Source organism: Propithecus coquereli, unplaced genomic scaffold, assembly GCF_000956105.1.
Source record: "Propithecus coquereli isolate 6110/MARCELLA unplaced genomic scaffold, Pcoq_1.0 Scaffold181, whole genome shotgun sequence".
Lineage (NCBI taxonomy): Eukaryota > Metazoa > Chordata > Mammalia > Primates > Indriidae > Propithecus > Propithecus coquereli.
The window spans coordinates 3755237-3776672 of NW_012142857.1; the positions used below are offsets into that span (position 1 = coordinate 3755237).

Genomic DNA, 21436 nt, shown 5'->3' on the forward strand with positions numbered 1-21436 from the left:
ATCATTTATTTTGCTTACATTCTGCATCTCTCTCAGCTTCAACAACTAAGACAAACTTACTAAGATCTTTTCTTTTCTGCTTCTCACAGTACTTTGATTAAAGCCACTGCAAAAGAAAATGAAATATAAAGTAAAACTTTTCTCCAAACAAAACTGTTTAATGTACTAGGCTTATATATTTCACAAAATAATCACTCAACAAACCAGATTCTTCTATTCAAAATCCAGAAGCATTTTTTAAAAAGTGAAACAATTTACTAATACTTGAATGTTTATGAACAAAATTTGTATCTATCCAAATTTTAGGATATTCAGAAGGCAAAAATACCTGGGATATAATTACTCTGTGGCTCAATTCCTGCTGGGAAATTAGTGTTTTCTGGAATGGAGTGGGTATAATCATCCAGAGGCGGTAGTTCTGTTAGGATCTCAGTGTGCCGTGGCACTAATACTGGAGGCAAAACTGAAAAAGTTACGAGAAATCCAAGTTAATGGCAAAAAGCAAAAGGGGAGGTGGATACTTTAATACAAGTTTTCACCAAAAAGAAGAGGAAAAAGAGGAAGGTAGCTTAATTTTTAAAAGTTAGGATCCACCTATTTAGTATATAACAGTTACTGAGAAACTGACAAATATGATTATGGCTTAAACTTATTGTGTACTCCACCATCTAAATTGCCACACTCTAATTATCTCGTACTTCTAGGAACAATGTGATCCTGGTAATAATATGTTATCGTAGAAGTTCATAAATCCCCATTGGAGAAGTTGAGGAAAGATGAGCTTGATTTGTAAAATCAGATTCAGGGGATTTTCTAAAAATATAGCTACATGCTTTCTTAAAAAAGTTTCAAGTAGACAGCTAAAGAAATGAAATCTTGCTACAAGCTTTACTAAACTGCTAATACACAAATGATGTCATTAAAGTACTTCTAAAAACACTCAAAGAACAAAATGCTTGAAAACAAGTCACTGCAGCAGAGAAGTATAGCAGTGTATCAGTTTAGCTCTAAGCAGACGGCAAATCTGTGGGATTTCCTGGATATGTACTTTGATGCCAAGCAGTATGCTAGTCCAAGAAACTGACATACCTTTCCAAGATATGTTTTTCCATAAAAAAAAATTCAAAAAATAAAAAAGCATTTTTAATTACCACCAAATAATATGCTGAATTTAAAGTAATTAATTAGAATTTTACACTAAAATTTCCCTGGGTCACAAGAATACCTAAATATACTTAAGTTTAGGCATTTAATTTGAAACCAGGAAAAAACCCTGCTATTTTCCTACCTGGTGTCTCAACTCTCTGATAGTGGTAAGGGTTTACACATACTTCATCCTTTTTAAGATTAAAAGCATATTCGCAGTTTTCAATTGCCTTGAGTTCATGATGACTGTGAAGATCAGGCCAGCGCCACAATCGGCAATATATAACATGTGGCAATCCTTTTCGGTGGGATACCTGAAGACGACCATCAAGAGACCTAGTGAAAAGCAAGGGGAAAAGGAGGGAACTTTAAAAAAAAAAAATAGGTGTAGTCATATGGGCTAATTAGTACAATAACAGCATAAAGAAAGAAATGATAGCCATTTAGTTAGTTTTAGTGAGAATCAGGAAGAAAAATGTACTTTTTAATGGATCTGATAAAAAAAGTATGCAGCAGCACTAGATGTTTCTTATAAATATGCTACATAAATGACTCAAATGCCAATGGAAGGCTAATTACTTGGGAGAAACTGATTTTTACAAAAGAATATTATACAATTATACTTGAAAAACTTTGTCAACTTCTACTTTTAGTATATCAAACTTTTTAGAGATGCTTTTCTAAGGGCATTAATTCTGTAGGTGACTAAATAGTCAAAAACAGAACTAGTTTGTGAAGAATGGTAAATACCAACAATGATGTGATAGTAACTTACTCAGACTAACGTAACTCATTACCCAGTTGTGACTGCTTTGAGAACTGAGTTATATTTATATAGTTCACACATAAATGCAGATGGTGATGAATATGATGAGATGAAATGGACAAATATCATATACTCAAAAAAGAGAATGAGGTGATAAAACAGGTAACATAAAACAAGCTAGCCTACTGTTGATTGTGGAATAAGGGCTTCAGTAAATAACTATGTATTTATTAGTATAAAGATGAGATTTCGATGATAACAAGAAATTTAGCAAACCTAGTCATGTATCTACTTAAAAATTAGGCCAACAACAGATTATAATCTAATCTCAAACTATAATGAGTATATAGTTATAAAAGTTCTTATTCTTTAGGGGATGCAATAATTTAAAGAAGATTCAAAACTAGAATTGCATTGATCAAAACATCAGCTGAAACATTTAATATATTTTTAATACTGGCAAGCAGATATTTTAAATGCTATGCCTTATTTTACATTAAGGAAACATCCTAGACAAAATTATACTAAGCAACCCAGTATAGGTCTTCCAAAACATCCCCCCACCCACAAGATCTCTAAGATTTGATAGAGGGCAGAATATTCACCTGGTTTGTTCAGAGAAGCTGTAAAGGCCTGTTGTATCCCACTGATCTATCGTATTTGGTGTACTCAGTCCCCAAATTTCAGAGCAAGTGCTGTGCATAAATTGAAAAACAAAAAATTGATGTGAACATGGAAGCATGGTTATTCAAAGTACCATGATGTAAAACATGGAGAATGTACAGAATACTTCCTTCACCCAGAAAATATAAATTGCTTCACTTTTTCACAGGCATTTAGTGCTAGTTACTATATTTTCTATATGAAGGAAGCCAATAAAATGGAACATGTGACTCCAGATAAGTTATGATTATGTTTTTAAAATGTGAACACCAATGTTCTCTAGGTTAATGAATCATACCTATAATGCCCTTTCTAATTTCCTCTACTCAAAACAAAAGATCTAATACCTATGCCATGGATCTTACTAACAGTGCTTCATTTTATAATCCAATTTTTTAAAAAAATTATCTGAACACAGATGCCAACTGATATTTTTAATGCAGGAAAAAATCCCAAGTAAAATAGACACATATCCACAGTTACGGTTTCACATTATTTGGTCATGATACTTAAATATTCAGTTTTACTGAAAATTATTATTGTAGTCTTATAACTCATATGAACAAAGAAGTAGACTTTGAAGTCATTCTAATATAGCATACCATCTTAAAATTTTTCTTCACATTGCTTTGCAGAACATGGGCAGCCCAGAGACAATTCTTCCTACTTTCCGTGCCACTACTTCATTTCAAGGTAACTTCTAGTCAGTGGGAGATGGCAAGAAGAGCTTAAAAGGGAGTTTTGGAATGAACTGCCAAGTCTCTCAGTACTAAGCTATACTTTTTAAATGAGTCAAAAGGTAATTTCTGAAACTCCGTTCCATTTCTCATGTATTACAAAATCGTCAAAATTTCAAGGAGAAGTAAGGAATGCTTCAAAACAACTTTTGAAAACAGATCAAACTGATAAAATTCCAAATTTACACATTGCTAGTGAGCTAACTAGATCCACATTTCAAAGGAAAATGGTAGAAAGTGCTGACTTCCTGTGGCCAGGCAACACAGTCACCTCGTATGCTGGGTTTCAGTGCTACAAGTTCTCTAGAACAGCCATCGGGCTGGAGGAAAATGTCATGCCCTGTTTTGGGGGCTACAGTAACTCGACAGTAAAAAAAAGTCAGAAAATTTCTAGCACCTCCCTGAAATATTTTACAGATTCTCTTACTTTTTCAGACTGCAAAATTTATCAGATTATAAAAGTCAGAAAAAGCCAAGTAATTAGAGGATAATTTAGACCTTTTCTTTTTTCCCAAAGATATACTTATTAAAAAAAAATGAAGTAAATGGTTCCTTTACTTAAAAGATATTTATCAAAGTTCTAGTGGAAACATACGGCATGATACAGTTTAAATCACAATACAATCACCTAAATTCTAGAAACTTGTGAGTCTGGATTTAAGGAAGAAATATTATACAGCTGATACTTCTTTCTTTGAAAATGATTAACAGAAGTGTAGATATCAAGAGGCTGTTCTGCTCTTATGATACCACAAAGAACATTTCACTTAAGTTACTCTGGCACTGATGTGAGTACCAGAATCTAAAATATAGCACAAAGAGCTTAAACTGTGCTTTATTTAAGCCTTGAAAGGAATCAGAGAAGAATAAACAGTAATTGTTAAGAACTTGCAATCAATCTATGTAGTGGCTAACAGACAGAGACCCCTAACTTAGCCACTTTCCAAATGCCATCACAGGATATATTTATTTAAGCCTCTGCTCTATCATTTATTATACTATCTCCCTCACAGAATTGGAAGGTTTTTTAAAAAAATGTTAAATTTGCTTCTAGCTAGTAAACTCTGTTTGTATATATAAGAAAAAAGCATTTTTAAAAAGAATCCAATTTATAACAAAACACAATTGGCCCTCTATATCCAAAGGTTCCACATCCCTGGATTTAGCTAACCATGAATCAAAAATATTAAAATCAAACAAAATCCCTAAAGACTAAAAAACAATGCAACAATTAAAAAAAAAGACAAACTTAAAAATATATAACAACTATTTACATAGTATTTACATTGTTTTAGGTATTATGAGTAATCTACAGATGATTTAAAGTATATGGGAAGATGTGTATAAGATGTGCAAATACTACATCATTTTACATCAGACCTGAGCATCCGCATATTTTGATATCTATGGGGGATCCTAGAATCAATCTGCCATGGATACTGAGGGTCGCATCCAAAGCTTCTAGATAAATATAAATGTGTCAAAATACATTTTGACAAAAGAAACATTTTGAACATAACTGAAGACTACAGGATGTCAAGAAAAGGAAAAAACAGGTATGTCCCTAGACAGGAAAGTAACATCATAAAGATATTAATTCCACCAAATTTATATATTTGATATAATCTCAATAAAAAGAACAGATCATTTAAAGATGCAGACGAGATTATTCCAAATACCATAAAATGCCAAAATAAATAGGTATGATCAGGACAACTCTAACAAAAGAGTAAAGACTGGCCCTGACAGATTCTGAAACACACCATAAATTCTCAATAATTAAAACAGTATGCAATTAGCAAAATACTACACAAACAAAATAGTATAGAGGTTCTGCTTCCAGTAATGGCAGAGTATCTTCAAATAGGCTAACTTTCCTTCAGATAACAATGATAAACTCTGAAAAAAAAATTAATAATCAACTATTTGAAAATAGTAGAGAAAAACCAAAAAGAAGTAAAAGTTGAAGGGACATCAACCTGTAAAAGAGGGAAAACTGCACTGGATGAGACTGCACTTCTGTGGCTATGTACCCGAGTCAGAACTACACAGGGCAACTAGAACTCAAGCAGAAAACTGCAGTTTTTTGTTTTGTTTTTGGAATCAGAGGACAGATTTGGGGCTACCAGAGAAGCTGGAAAAAAGGGGGATATATCCTATAAAGAAGGAACAACATGGGGGGAAAACATCAAAATATGACTGTGATCTCCACCCAAAATAAAAAACCTTGCTATATTTTTGAAGAGCTAAGTATATAAAGAGCTATCCTATATTCATAGATGACTCAATGTTAAGATGTCTGTTTTCCCCTTAAGATGGCCTATTTGTTTCTTATCTATTGCAATCATAATTTCAGGAAAAAAAATTTTGTAGCAATAAACAAGCTGATCCAAAATGTTTATGGAAATGCTGAAGATTGTGAATAGCAGAATATTCTTGAAAAAAAAGAATTATTGACTCATGGATGAATCTTGGAAATATCAGGCAGTTTTAATCACGTTTGATCAAGAGAAGCTAAACATAAGACTACATGCTGAATAATTCCACTTATATGAAGTTCTAGAAGCGGCAAAACAAATTGAAAGTGAAAATTTTAAACAGTGGTTGCCTCCAGAAGAACCACTGGGAGTATGAAAGAACTTTCTGGGTGATGGAAATATTCTGTATCTTGATACACTGGTATATTCATTTGTTAAATCTAATCGAACTGAACACATGATTTGTGCACTTCATGTGAAAATTTTAGCTGAAAAAAAAAAAAAAGGCAAGAAAAAAACACGAAGAACTCAAAGAAGTAAAAACCAGAAAGTCCCTACAAAAAAGTTCATATGGGAATTTCGCACGTGATAAAGAAGGCTCCCTGTGAATTTACAAGGAACGGTCTTTAAAATATCATATTAAGTGAAAAAAGCAAGTACAGAACAGTAAGTATAGTATGCTACTGTCCACATAAAAAAAAAGGCAGATAAAAAGATGTGTATCTGCTAATATATGCATAAAGACAAACACGCGCACACACACAGACACACCATGAACAGTAGTTTTGAGGTGGGGAGAGGGTGGGAGGGAAGACTTTTCAATGTATGTTTGTATGTATGCATGCATGTATATACACACATAATCATATGTATTTTTAAGCCATGTGAATGTATTGCCTTTTATCAGAATTAAATCAAAATATTGCCATGGAATTAAATGCAAATGTTTTTACATTTCTATAAAAAGGTATGCTTTTAATCTTAGCTAAATAAGCATAAGAAGCACACTGTTATTTCCTATACTGCATCATTTCAAGCACACTTTGGCATTATTATAGGAGACAAGTAATAATAACATGCCAGCCTGAGCCTGTTCATTCTCTTCTGACACAATGTCCTATCTCACATGGGCCTCTGGTACCAATTTTTTCCATGTGCATTTATGTCAACTGCCCCTAGCTACCTTTTGACTTTACTACTAATTCTATAATGTGCCTAGCAAACCAGGTCAATTTTTAAGATGTTGTTTAGGGGATTTAAATTAGGCAGTTTTAATCACCCACTCTCCCTTAAAAGACTGATTCTAACCACATTGCACAATATTTTCCCAGAAGACCCTGAGCTCCCAAAGATTTATGTATATATACCCACCACCCAGCAAACAAGATATCTGATAACTCAATTAGCATTTTCATAGCACAGAAGTCTGGATTATAACATTCCTAGTCACACTAAATCAGCAGTCCCAAACCTTTTTGGCACCAGGGACTGGTTTCATGGAAGACAATTTTTCCAGACTTGGGGGTTGGGTAGGGGGGTGGAGGACAGTTTCAGGATGATTCAAGCACATTACATTTATTGTGCAGTCAAACCTTTCTGCTAATGACAATCTGTATTTACAGCCGCTCCCCAACACTAGCATCACTGCCTCAGCTCCACCTCAGATCATTAGGCATTAGATTATTCTCATAAGGAGCACACAACCTAGATCTCTTGCATGCGCAATTTACAATAGGGTTCAAGCTCCTATGAGAATCCAATGCTGCTGCTGATCCGACAGAAGGCAGAGCTTATGCGGTGATTAGAGCAATGGGAGGAAGCTATAAATATGGACGAAGCTTCACTGGCTTGCCCACTGCTCACCTCCTGCTGTGCGGCCCAGTTCCTAACAGGCCACAGACCAGTCAGTACTGGTCCCCTGCCTGGGGGTTGGGGATCATAGCACTAAATCATAACATTTTAAATAACAATGGAGATAAATTGGATCTCTCAGGCTTTCAGAATGCAGTTAAAATTTTAGATAAGTAATACTGATTATAACAAGTACATAAAACTATTTACACATTCAATAAATCTCAATAAATCTAAGACGTTATTTACTTAAAAATGCAACATTATTTTGTGTAACACTTAAAAGGAAAAACTTCTTTCCATTTTATTTGTAAGAAGCACCCCAAAGTGAAAAAAATGTGTATCTCGGAATCAATAAAATATTTAATAACAATTATCTTCACAAGTTAGCTATTACATGTGAAGCACTGTGTAAGACTTTAAACAGATTATGGACCTCACAGTAACCTGCAAGCTAAGTAAAAACAGTAACTGTCACTCATTAAATTGATGTTAATTGGAATTTTGTTGGTTACATAACTGAGTATAAATTGCTCTTTACTTGACCATCTATTTTTGGGACATTCTTAAAACTCCTAAGTACTGAAAAATATCAGGTAAAAATTGATCTCAGATAAATTCTTCCTAATCAAAATTTGATTGTTTACTAATACAATTAACATAAAATATTACCATATGTTGAAATAAGATGTAATAGACCATAAACCAACTACGATGCTGGCCCTGCATCAATATACAGAGAGATGAGCAGGCACACCTGTTTCTCATGCAAAGTCCTTAAGTTCTTTGTATGAAATCCAATTTCTTAGAGGCAGATTATCCCCTATCAACTATGTAATTTTCTTCCTTACTTATCTAACTTGAATTAAAGACATGTGGGGAAGAGAAGTGGAATAGCTACTGAAATTATAAAGATACTAATATACCAACAACATTTGTTGGCATACAGCATATTAGCTGATCAGTTACAGGATGACTTGGTGGTAAACCTGGCAGAAATTCTTATCAAATTTCCCTAGTAATCACTTTTACAGTAAGTATCAGTAAAATTAATACACAAAAGACTTTTTTCTTCATCTAAGAATAAACTAACCTTTGAAAACTGAAGTTAAAATTTAAAAAATCTTGTGTATGATTTACAAATTATATACTTATACACATTTTATACACACATTTAAATTAACATTTTGCACTTTGGTTCAGCCACCCAGAGATTACGTGTTTGTGTGAATTAATGTACTTTTTTTGTATTAAGGACATGTACATTTATTTGCATATTTGCTATGGGGAGATACAATAGAAGCAATGAGAACCAAGTTCAAGAAAACAGCACCTACTTTGGGCAAAAGAGGGCTCGTATCACAGGATCTGTTAAATCTTTAAACTAGTTTTACTGTTCCTGCCACATTTGCATGATTTCCTGCTTCAGTTAAACAACTACTGTCAAAAGTAATAAACCGGTTTTACTCATTTATTATTTTTCCTGATCTTCTTGCCTAGAGTGTATTTCTTCTACGAATCAAAAAGGGTAACAATCTAGGTTGTCACTGTGGAAAGCGACAACCTAGTGCTGAACACTGGGTAAAATTAAAGGGGTTAATAAATTAACAGAACGGTATCAACAAAAAAAAGTTACCTGAGTATCCAGCTCTTGATTACTGACATATTCATGTAATACAGACTTCTAGGGAATAACTTGCAACTATGTATCCATAATCATTTCTACTTACAATAGGATAATCTTTTCATTTTTATATATGACTCAAGACTAAAAGTTTGTATTTGAAATACTCAGGAATGAAGAGCTAATGATTATAATAATAAAAAGAAAGTCTCCATAATTGTATGTTCTGTCTCAATACTTTCACTACAAAAGTTGCTGGATGGGGAATGGAAAACAAGAAAACACCTACCTCCATAGCTTTTTACCTTCCCTCCACCACCCAAAAAGGATCTTTAGGAACGACGTTATCCTTAACAAATTACCAAAGGATACAAGTGAACAAATTAAGAAGCTTTCATTGGCTACAGAAAATTTACCCAGAAGCTGCCCACACTTATTTTAAGCATTTTCTATGTGCTTTACACACATTATTTAATTTATACTCACATCAACCCTACAATGTGAATTAACATTACCATTGTTTTCAAAAAAGAAGGAAAGAAACCTGAGTAATTAAATAACTCAAAAGGTCATGGAGCTAATGTGGTAAAAGCCAGGATTCATAACTACTTTTGGCTGGCTTAAAAGCCTAAGTTCTTCAGGGTACACTTCTGTAGAATGATAGTTTAAATCAGTTGTTTCAATCTTTTATAAGAGTGGAAACGTTTTTTAAAGAAATGCAAATGTTACCGAAAGACAAAAAATAGACTGAAGTATTTAATTATAAATGTTTAAATGTCATTTACTTATTATCATGTAACTGAAAACAATGATTGTTGATTAAACCAAAATTCTTACTTGATGATTAACAATGATACCCTTTATTTGCCTCACAATCTAATTTTTCCCTCTATATTTTGTTTTGTTTGCAAAATGTAGACAATCCTGAGAAACAAGTATTAATAGTTGGAAATCCAATTTTTTAAGTTGCTACATTTGCAAATGCTAATAACTATATCTCTTGAAAATGGGATATTTTTGAATAAAAATTGAGAAATGTAAAAAAAAATAGGAAATTTGTTTCAAAAAGTTGAATCATCAACAATAGCTAATGAGCACTTATATCCCCTCATAATTAAGGCATAACTGGGCAATAATTAAATCTGGAGACAGTTTAACAGGCCCCTTAACTGGCTTAAACCTTCACTCTGTACAGAAAATGTTTTTCAATTTTATCTTATAGCAATAAAACAGTAACCATTCAAAAACAAACTCATTCAACAAATACGCATCCTAGGATATCAGGGTTTCAAAACAGTATGTCTAGATTCTAAGTACCCGAGCTGTACTTTAGCTCTCAGTGGAGCTCACCACACTGTGCTATGGTACTCGTGTTTGCATAATTTTATAAGAATGCACACAAAATAGAATCTTAAAAAATATACTATTGCTGAGTCTTCCTAATCAATAACACAATGTAAGTTGAAGCATTATGTCCAGAGATGTCAGAAATAATTTTATTCCAAAGTCTTTGATGCTTATGAAATAAGGACAATTTTAACCACCCATTCTATTACAAAAATTTGAGTAAAGCCTTGTAGAGCTGATGCCTATACATTTATAAGAATCAAGCAAACTTTTTTGGGGAAGACCTCAGAAAAAGTTCCACCAATTTCCAAGTATCTATTTCAACTTCTCAGATACCTCAGTGAACACGTATTCTATCCCCTCATTTTTGTATTACAAAAAATCTCAAACATCCTTTAAGGTAAAAAAAAAAAAAAAAAAGCTATATAGTAAGCACCCATACATACTCATCAGCTAGATTCCACAATTAGCAATTGTTTTATTTGCTCTATCATATGTCTACCCACCTAACCTTCCCTCTATCTATTAATCTATCTTATTTTTTGACACTTTAAAAATGAAGTAGCAGTTCAACTCTAGACACTTAAGCCGGCATATTATTAACTAGAGTTCACTGTTCACCTGTTTTTTTGAAGTAAAATCTGCACAGCATAAAACACAAATCTTAATGGTACCATTTGAGATTTATCAGACGCATAAATTGTATAGCTCTCAACCCTATCATCACTCACGCCCGTTTCTCAGTCAATTCCTGCCATCCATTCCGCCATCCCTAGAGGCAACCACTAGTCTGATCTTTTTTACCATAGGTTTAGTGTCTTCTGGAACATCATATAAATGGAATTAAACAGCATATATTCTTTTGGGTCTGGCTTTTTCGACTCAGCATAATTTTGAGAGTCATCTATGTTAACATATATGATAGTAATCTGTTCTTTTTAGTGCTGAGGAGTTTTCCAATACATGAACAGATCATAATTTGTTCAGTCATTCTTGTATTGATGAGTATCTGATCTGTATCCAGGTTTTTAACTGTTGTGAATAAAACTGCTATGAACATTCAAGTGAGCACACATCTTTTTGTGGACATACGCTTTCATTTGTTGGGTAAACACCTAGAAGTGAAATTCTTGAGTCATTGGGTGAATCTATGTTTAGTTTTATAATAAACTGCCAGAATTTTTCCAGGGCAGAAGTACCACTTTGTACTCTCTCCTTCAACACATGAGAGCTCCTGGTTGCTCCACAGCCTCATTAACATTTGGTGTGGTCCATTTAATTATAGATATTCTCGTGGTTGTGCAGTGGTATTTCATTGTGGTTTCAAGTTTTATTTTCCTGATGTCTAATGATAATGCACATTTTTCTGTTATATTTCTTCACTGGATCTTTATATATCTTCAGTGAAATAGCCAACTCTTTTGTTCATTTTAAAAATTGGGCTATTTTTCTTTTCATCATTGAGTTATAAAAATTCTTTATAAATTCTAAGATACAACCTCTGTCAGAAATATGTCTGGCAAATATTTTCTCCCACTCTGACTTGCTTATTCATATTTTAACAATGTCTTTTGATGAGATGTTTTTTATACTGAAGAAGTCTAAATTAGCAACTTTCATGGTTACTGCTTTCTACATACTTAAAACAATTTTGTCTACTCCCAATCACAAATACTTTCTCCTATATGTCTTACAACAAGCTTTATAGTTTTAGCTTTTTGATTAGGACTATAATTCATCTGGAATTAATTTGAGTGGTGGGGACGGACTCATTCTTCCATATGAATATCCAGCTATTCCAGCACTATTTGCTGAAAGACTTTCCTTTCCCTACTGGGTTGACAACTTCATTGCAAATCAAATAAGGATACAAGTGTTTATCTATTTGGGGGCTATTTTATGTCATTCATCTATTTGTTTTTATGCTAGTATTATCACACTGTACTGATTACTATGGCTTCAAAGTCAGGTAATTTAAGTCCTCTAACTTAATATTACTGAGTTTTCCAATTCACAAATAAGATGTATCTGTCAACTCATTGTATAGTAATTCCAACGTGCAGATTGTCTTGGGGTTGGTCTCCTCATGAGAAAGGGTCACGTTTTCTTTATTCTTCATGTGTTACGTAATTTAGGATTGTGTGCTGGATATTGTGAATTTTATGCAATAGAGGTTCTAGGTTCTGTTACATTCTCTCAAAAAGTGTTAATTTTTGTTGTATCAGACAATGAACCTGGTTGCACTGAAACCCCAAACTGTCTTTTTGAGCAATTCAAATCAGTGTTTTACCTTGAGCTGGGCTGTACTGTCTATCATACACATGTGAGTTTAGCAGTCTGCTGATTTTGAAAAAGTTTATAAGCACAATCTGGGGCTCCCCTTACATATAGCTCTTTCCTTGCTGCTATTTCCCCCCACTCTTCAGTAGCTATGGTTGTCCCAACTCTTACCTCTGGTTCTTCAGATCAGAAAGACAGTGGGTTTTGTATTGGAATTTGGCTAGCCTGCACACTTTGCATGGACAAAAGCTATAAAACAGAAAATTCGCCCATGTCATTCCCTTTTTCCAAGTGTCAAATCCCCTCTAAAATAGGTCTATTTTTGTTTATTCTCCAGGACCTTGTATTATTTTTAGAATTTTGTACAAAGTTTGTTATTTGAGGGAGTGTCGATCTGGTAAGAACATACCTGACTATATGAGAATCAGAACTTCATCTCTTAATTTCTCAGCAAGATTTTGAAATTTCATGTAGAGATAATGTATCTTTTTAAAAAATGTATTCCTAAGGATTTGTTTCATTGATGATATTATTCATGGAATTTTCTTAATATCACTTCAATTTGTTTGATGCTAGTATTTAGAAAAATACAATTAACTTTTAAACACTAAACCTGTAAAGTACAGCCTTGTTAAATTTACTCATTTGCTCTAGTGGCTGTATTTATAGATTCTTTAGGATTTCCTACATAAATCGTGTCCCCTACAAATAGAATTTTGAAACATTCTTTCAGATCTTTATACCTTTTATATTTTGTTTTCCTGATTCACTACACTTGCTGGGTCTTCCACTAAATTATTGAACTGAAGACACAAGAGTGGACATTCTTGTCTTATTTTTGATCTTAGAGAAAACACAATATTTCATCATTAAGTACATTCTTAACTGTCAGCTTTTCTTAAGTATTCTTTATCAGAGGAAGTATTTATATTTCTCAATTGCTAGGAGTATTTATCATGAATGATGAATTCTATTAAATGCTTTTGACCAGGTGAGGTGATGGTATGGTTTTTCTCCTTTGTTAATGCAATGAATTACACTGATTAATTTTTGAAAGTCTAAAAACTAACCTTGCTTTGTTGAGCTAAACCCCACTCAATCATGATGTAGTCTCCTTTTTGCATACCACTAGACTGTATTTTAACACTTTTCCATCTACGTTCACGACATATTAATCTGTAATCTTTCTTCGATTAGTGCCATCTTTGTCAGGTTCTGGTATGAGGGTTACGTGGGCCTCATAAAACAACACTTTTTTTCTGAGTTTCTATGAGACTGGTATTATTTCTTGCCCAAATGTTTGAATTTACCAGTAAAACCACCTGGGCGCAGAGTTTTCTTTGTGGGAAAGATTTTGATTATGAATTCAATTTATTTAATCATTATAGGATTATCCATATTTTCTGTTTCTTCTTGCAGTAGTTGAAGGCAACCTAAATTTCCTATTACATGTAGTCATCAAATTTGATGGTGTAAAGTTTATAATATTTGCTTATGATCCTTTTAACATCTAAAGGACCTACTATGATAATCCTTCTTTCATTACTAATATAGGTACTTGGTGGTTGTGGGCTCTCTCACTCTCTTTTTCTTAATCAGTCTAATAGGACTTTATCTTTCCAAAGAACCAGCTTTTGGCTTTGTTAATTATCTCTATTGTCTCTTTTCTGGCCAGATTTCTGCTCTTATTTTTATTATTTCTTCCTCTACTTATTTTCCATTTTATCTTTTTTCCCCCCTAGTTTCTTAGATGAAATCTTAGGTAACATTTTTCTTTAAAGCTCTACATTTCTCACTAAGCACTGTTTTAGCTGCATCCCACATATTTGGTATGTTGTATTTTCATTATCATTTGGTTTGAAATATATTCTAATTTACTTCGTGATTTTTTTCCCCTAAATAACCCATGAGTTAGAGAACTTCGTTGTTTAAGTTCCAACTGTCAACAGATGTCTTATTGGTATTAATTTCTAATTTATTCTATTAGTGGCAGAGAATATACCCTGTGGATTTCATCTTTTACAGTTTATTTGAGACTCATGCCCTGCAAACTCTTCCTTGGTGAGGTTACCGCAAACACTTGAAAAGACTGTATATCCTACTAACGTTGAGTTTAGTATTCTATAAGTATCAAGCAGGTAGTTAACAATGCAACTTAAGACTTCTATGTCTTCGCTGTTTTTTTTTTTTTTTTGGTCTAACTGAACTCTTCAACTGTAACTGTGGAGTGATTTTGCCCCATTAATTCTATCAAGTTTTGCTGCATGTATTTAATGTCCTCTACACAACAGATATACATTTATTGTTATGACCTCCTGTACTTCAGAGATGTACTGTCAGTACTTCAGAGATGTCATTTTAGAATCTTCTGGCTCCACTGTTTCTGAACACCTGTCATTCATACATTGCTCCTATATGTTACATACCATTTTTCAGTGGCTGCTTTAAGATTTCTTCTTTCATCAGTTTGACTATGATACACCTAAGTGTGGTTTTCTTTTTATTTATCCTGCTGGAATTTAATAGGGAATTTAACTCTATTTTTAATATTTGACTGCTAATAGCTTTCAAGCCGCACCATTCCCTCTTCCCTTTCTGCCTTAAATCTGGGCAAACTGGTAAGAAAGCTGGGGTGTTCCCTTTTCTGGTGCTAGGGGAATTTCAAACCAGGCAAATCTTGACACATGCACAAGTATAAGGACCAGCCCCTAGCCCCATCCCTTAACCACCATGAAACCCCAAGCCAGTCTCCTATCACTGCTCTCTCAAGTCATTTCTGAACCAACTTGGGAGCCTCCTCTGCTCTACTAAGAAAGCCTCTTTATGTGATAAACTTTTTCATGCTCTCTTGGTGTGTATGTAGGTGGCAATATCAGTATCATATCAAAATCAAATTTTAGGGGTGGATCTACCCCAATAAAGTTCACACTACACACTTTACTACAATGTACCAGGCACAGCACTAAGCCCTTACATATATTAAATCACTAATCCTCCAACAATGCCATGAATTAGGCATTGTAATCCCCATTTGACAAATGAGGTAACAGAAGCACAGAGATAAAAGTACTATGTCTAAGGCCATACAGACAGCATGAGTAACATTATTCTGACTCTTACAGTTACAAAAAAGAAACAAATAATATAAACTTAGCAAGTTAAAACTAAAACAATAACATTGTTATAGTATTCCAGATCTGTAAAACATTTATAGAACATGCTTAATTATAAAAACTAAAAACTCCACTATACGGGGTGTTTTCTCAGGAAAGAAAATTTCTTTGAACAAATACATTGGTAGAGTCCCTTCCAAATTAAAATAGGGGGACTGGGTTTTCAAATACACACACACACACACACACACACACACACACACACACACACACACACACACAAATAAATAAAACAGAGGGAGACAACAGAATTTCTGTAGTCACAGTCCTATAAGTCACATAGTCTTACAAAAATGAAATGGATACTTCTTCTCATCTTTGGTATGGTACAGCCCTTCCTAGAAGCAGTAGGAAGGACTGGGTGATGATTGAAAAAGCTTTCCCAACATTTTTCACCTCTACCTGTAAATGTCATATTAAAAGCACTACTTTGAGATCTTGATAGACGTTTCCACTGCCTTTGAAAAACAACAAAATACCCCCCACACATATAAAACAGTGCCTACCATTGAAAAAATTTAAATATCAATTCTAAAGATGGTTTCTTAGAATAATTCAAGCCCTTCCAAAAACAAAATTTTACTTTGAAAAATAAATAAAGCTAACACTATAAAGGGCTGAGGCATATTTTCTTTAACAATATAGCTTACAGATTTTCTACATTTATCTTCATATATACTGTTTTAATAATTTAAAAAAACAGTATTCTAAATAACAAAAGAAATGTTAATACCAAATATAAGTACATGTCATTCTGATCTTTTAAAATAAATGCATAAAAGTCTGGAATATATAGTGGGCCCTCTATATCCACAGGTTCTACATATGGAGATCGAAAATATTTGTGGAAAAAAATATAAAATAACAAGAAAAAATACAAATAAAAAGTAATATAACTATCTACATAGCATTTACATTGTATTATGTTCTTTAATCTAGAGAGGATTTAAAGTATACAAGAGGATGTGCACAGATTACACACAAATACTATGCCCTATTACATAAGGGACCTGAGCATCATCACGATTTTGGTATTTGAGAAGCAGGTACTAAAACCAATCTCTTGAGGATACCAACGGATGACTACACATCAAACATAAAACAAGGACTGCAATACAGAATGTCACTCTGAAATTCAGCTTTTTAAGTTACACATTTTTGTAATGCTTGACTCTGGTTGTAAAGAAATGTTTTTGTAATCTGACAACAATTTTTAAAAATTAGCATCCTATAAAATAAAAATCAAATCAAACTTGTACAGCACTCTTAAGGTGAAAAAGTGCTTTCACATGTTGCAATTAAGAAGTTCAGGTAACATGTTACAATATTTAGGTTAAAATGTTTCAGTGCACAGATTAATGTATTATTTATACCTGTTAATTCAAATGATATAAGCCATCATATAAAAACTACGGGGAAAAACTATTTTAAGTTACTTACAACATTTTTCATTATAAATATCTGTTCACTATCTAACTCTGGACTTTCACATCATCTTCAACATAAATCTAACCTTCCTTCACCTTCCCAACATCCACTAGCCTAGCTAACTTGCAAGAAATTATATCCTCTTACAGAAAAATAAAGCCATAAAGCAAAGTTTTAAAAGAAAAAACACTGGGGTGAAGGAGTTAGGCAGAAATCTCTTTATATATTTCAGTTCTAATGTTACTAATTTAAGCATTATCAGTGATCATAGTTTCATAAGAGCCTCGAAAAGACCATTTTACAATGCTTCACATAATAACCCAAAGGCAGAATTAAAAGCTGAATTTTGAGAATAAAGACTAACACCTTCCTTCAAGTAAAAAAATAAGGATGGTAACAGAAGAAAACTCTTGTTATAACAGTTATAATAGTTTATTTTAAAATAAAGCATCACTAGATAATTTTACAGGTATCATGGTTAAATATTTTGTGTTTAGAAAAATGTTTTCGTTTTGTTAAAATAATACATATTCCATGCAGATGCATGTAACATCTCTATTCTCCCTGTATAGTCTCCCTGTCCCCAGCAACCACTGAATTTGGAATCCTAAATTTTCAAGAGGAGGATACGGACAACTCACGAAATAAGGTGGGCTTGGTGAGCTCCTTCCCCAACCACTCCATATCATTGCTTTCCAACAAGCTTTACTCAAACTGCTTTCATCCTTTCTGCACAAAATCTCAAAACAGTATCAAGGCTTTTTCAGTCATGTGTGGATATATGCATTAACAATAAATCTCTTTTTAGAAATTAAAAATTCAGCCTGATCTAAGCCAAAACCCATTATCTCATTTAATTTTACTCACTCCACCTCCTTCAGGACTCTGCAGTTATTATTTTTAAGGCTGCTCCAGGTTCTGGAATAGCAGGAAGAGGAATAATCTTACGTGGCTGACTAGACTGCAATCCGATGTGACAATAATGTGGTGGTAGGGCCCTGTGGCAGTCAGAAGCCCAATACTGACTCTTACCTACAGTTAGTTCCTGATGCAGGAACTACTCAGGCTGGTCTGCTTGGATCACTGTGACCCTCTGACCAAGTTGGGCCTCTTGATCCTTTCAAGACAAGACAACTTCAACTATCTTACTTTACTCAGTTCACAGGAGAATTCTTGCATCTTTGACCCATAGAACTCTGAAAGTGCTGGCCATTCCCATAGTGCCCTTTCTTCATTCTACTGATACAGAGGCAGCTCCAGCTGGAATCTCACTTTTTAGACTTTTTTGGATAGAAGTCAGGTACCAGTCTATTCATCTCTCAAACCTCAGCAGACACATGTCAAACTGAGAAGTTCTTGTGAAGTCCTTCAAATCAGACTTTAAAAGGGGAAATGTCATATTGTATACTATTCTCTCCAAAGAAGTTCTCACTATGGGGTCCTTCTCCTGAGCTGACTAGATTTGTGCAATCTAGAGGTGAGTGATGGGTTTAACTGTAGCAATGCTTGCCTCAGGGAATCCTTTTTGCAAATCCTGCATGAATGCGGTAGCACCCCAATTTTGAATGTAGGTTACTCACAATCTATTGTTCTCACATTTGGGGGTCTCTGAATAAATACCAGAAGAGTTCCCATTTTAACATTCTGCTAGAGTTCTACTTCCAGGTAAGATATAAGCTGGTTATAGTAGACCAATGCTCCTGCTGCAACAGCTAGAGGGTAAAAAGGAAAAAAAAACAAAAACCTGTTTGAAGACAATGGACACCTATCAAAGTAATGACATCCTGATGAACTAAAGTTGCAGAGAATAAAGAAACTTTCTAGGTGAAAGGACAACTGTCCCATCCCTTTCTCCCCTGGGGTCATTTGCAAATTCTAGGTACAGGCTGAGGATAGGGCTTGGTCTGAGAAAAGTAACTCAGTTACTGAGGAAAAGAAGCACAGTAGAACTTTTGACACTCACAAGAGCATCCCTCCTCAAAATGCTTATCAGATATTAAAGCTGAGGCTAAAAAGCTAACCTCACACTACAAAAGGGTAGAAGCGAATCTCCCACAGTGTTTGAGGGATTAGGTGACAGTCTGACAAGCTTTCAATCAAAATCCCAGGAGAGCCCTCACTGCTGCAAAGGTAGAAACCAGCGGTAGACTAAGTCAAATTAAAATGGCAATCCAGCTCAATCCCTGTATAGATTAAGGTGATCAGTCTCTCTCACTATCTGACATAGGCAGGTATATGGTCAAATACTCTTTTGGGGAAGCCATCAATTGAAGCATTCTTTTATATGTGAATTTTATATAATGTATGCAATAAATAGCATAAAATCAAAATTACATGACGTGTAAGGCAGGAAAATGTGAGTAATAAAAGAATGAACAGACAATAATAGAAGTAGACCATTACATGATCTAGATATTAGAGTTGACAGAGACTTTAAAGTAACTATTATAAATATATTAAGAAAAATAGACAAAATGGATTATTTCAACAGAGACTTGGGATCTATAATATCAAAGGAATATACTGAAACTGAAAAATGTAATACTTGAAATTAAGAACTTATTACACAGTTTTAACAGCAGACTGGATATAGCACAAAAACAGGAATAGTAAACTGAAAGGTCAATAGAAAATATACAAATTGAAAAAAAAAAAAAAAGAATGCAAAGAACAGAGTACAAGTAACATTTTGATTTTAGATTAAAGAAGATTTAAAGCAAGCCGGTAAGAAATCCTGAACTGGTGTTTTACAATTATTTTATCTCCCCACACCACAGTGTTACCAGTGATGAAACAGCCTTCTCCTAATTCTTCCTTTTTCCTGCCAAACTCAACTCAGGCATCAATATTTCTCCAGAAGGAAATTTTCCTCAATCCTCCTCTGGACATAGCTCCCTGAGCATACTTCCTTCACCTACCACACCTTATGAAATTATCTCTTTAAGTTTACCTCCCTTACTAGAAAGTAAGCAGCTTAAGAGCAAAGACTACATTTTAACTCCAGTGAGGAAGAACATATCAGGCATGCAGTGGGCATTTAATAAATGTTTACTGAACTGAGATGCCATGTATTACACAATAAAAAATTAAGTATAGCCTGACTACTTCTTAGCCAATTTACCTGCAAGTTGTGTCAGTTCTACTTCTAAAACACACGCTAAATCCATTCACTTCGTGTACTAGCACAGCCACCATGCCAGTAAAGACTCTTGTCATCTTGAATTTAGATTCCTTTCACAGCCTCCTGATTTCCCTGCTTCCATAGATCCTACTGCACACGTACTGCTATCCCCTCATCATTTGTCTCCAGCAGCCAGAATGATCTTTGTAAAATGTAAATTTTAAAAATCCTTTAAAAATAATTATTTGCTTCCCCTTGTACTTAGACTAACATCCAAACTCTCACAGTGCGCTAAGATGCCCCATGTAAGTGAATCCATTCCAAGTTTTGTACTCCATCTGCACTGCACTCCTTTTAAATCCTCCAATACAAGAAGCTACTTCCCACCTCACAGTCTTTACACTGGCTCCTTCCTTCGCCTAGAAGACTCTCCCCTCTGCTAGCCACTGCTTCCTGGAGCTCAGCTCAAGCGTCACAATCAAAGCCAAAGCAGCTTTTTATTCCTCAGTGAATATCACTGCACTTGCGGTCTTCTTAGCACTGATTACCATCTCGAATTATATTATTTTGCTCACTTGTTTACTGTGTGCATCTATCCCTTAAAAAGACTGGAACTTTGTGTTTTGTTCATCATTTTTTCCCCCATGTATCTATAAACAGTGCCTCACATACATCAGGCACTCAATAAGCATCTGTAAAACAAAGAATAAACCAAGAAAAGTGACCCTTATTTAAGATTTATATGAAACAAGTAAGGAAAAAGAGACAGTCTACCAAACAAGGCAGGAAACAAGTAGAATGGTTTCACATGCCATATAGTAGTCCACATGTATGACATTGCAAACACTCATTTTAAAGAATTCTCTATTTTTGACACTCTCCAAAAAATCTATAATGTACACAAAAAAGTAGTAAAACACTTAAAAAAAAAAAAACCATCTGCCACTTTATTAAAAAATAATACTTCTGACAATGTTACTTACCTATAAATGATTAAATTTATACTCAGAAAACTTCAACCTCTTAAGCAACAGGTCCTTCC

The 21436-nt window shown here is 34.0% G+C and overlaps 1 protein-coding gene across 1 annotated transcript in view; it reads right to left on the reverse strand.

Moving 5' to 3' along the window:
• The window catches only part of SMAD2 (SMAD family member 2), a 103364-nt gene that overhangs the window by 23489 nt on the left and 58439 nt on the right, over positions 1-21436 (reverse strand). Inside the window, exons 4-6 of the mRNA XM_012642634.1 lie at positions 2518-2607; positions 1289-1482; positions 329-463 (exon numbers count right to left, since the gene is read on the reverse strand). Of these exons, the coding sequence (XP_012498088.1) occupies positions 329-463; positions 1289-1482; positions 2518-2607 (419 nt within the window). The remainder of the gene's footprint in view (positions 1-328; positions 464-1288; positions 1483-2517; positions 2608-21436) is intronic.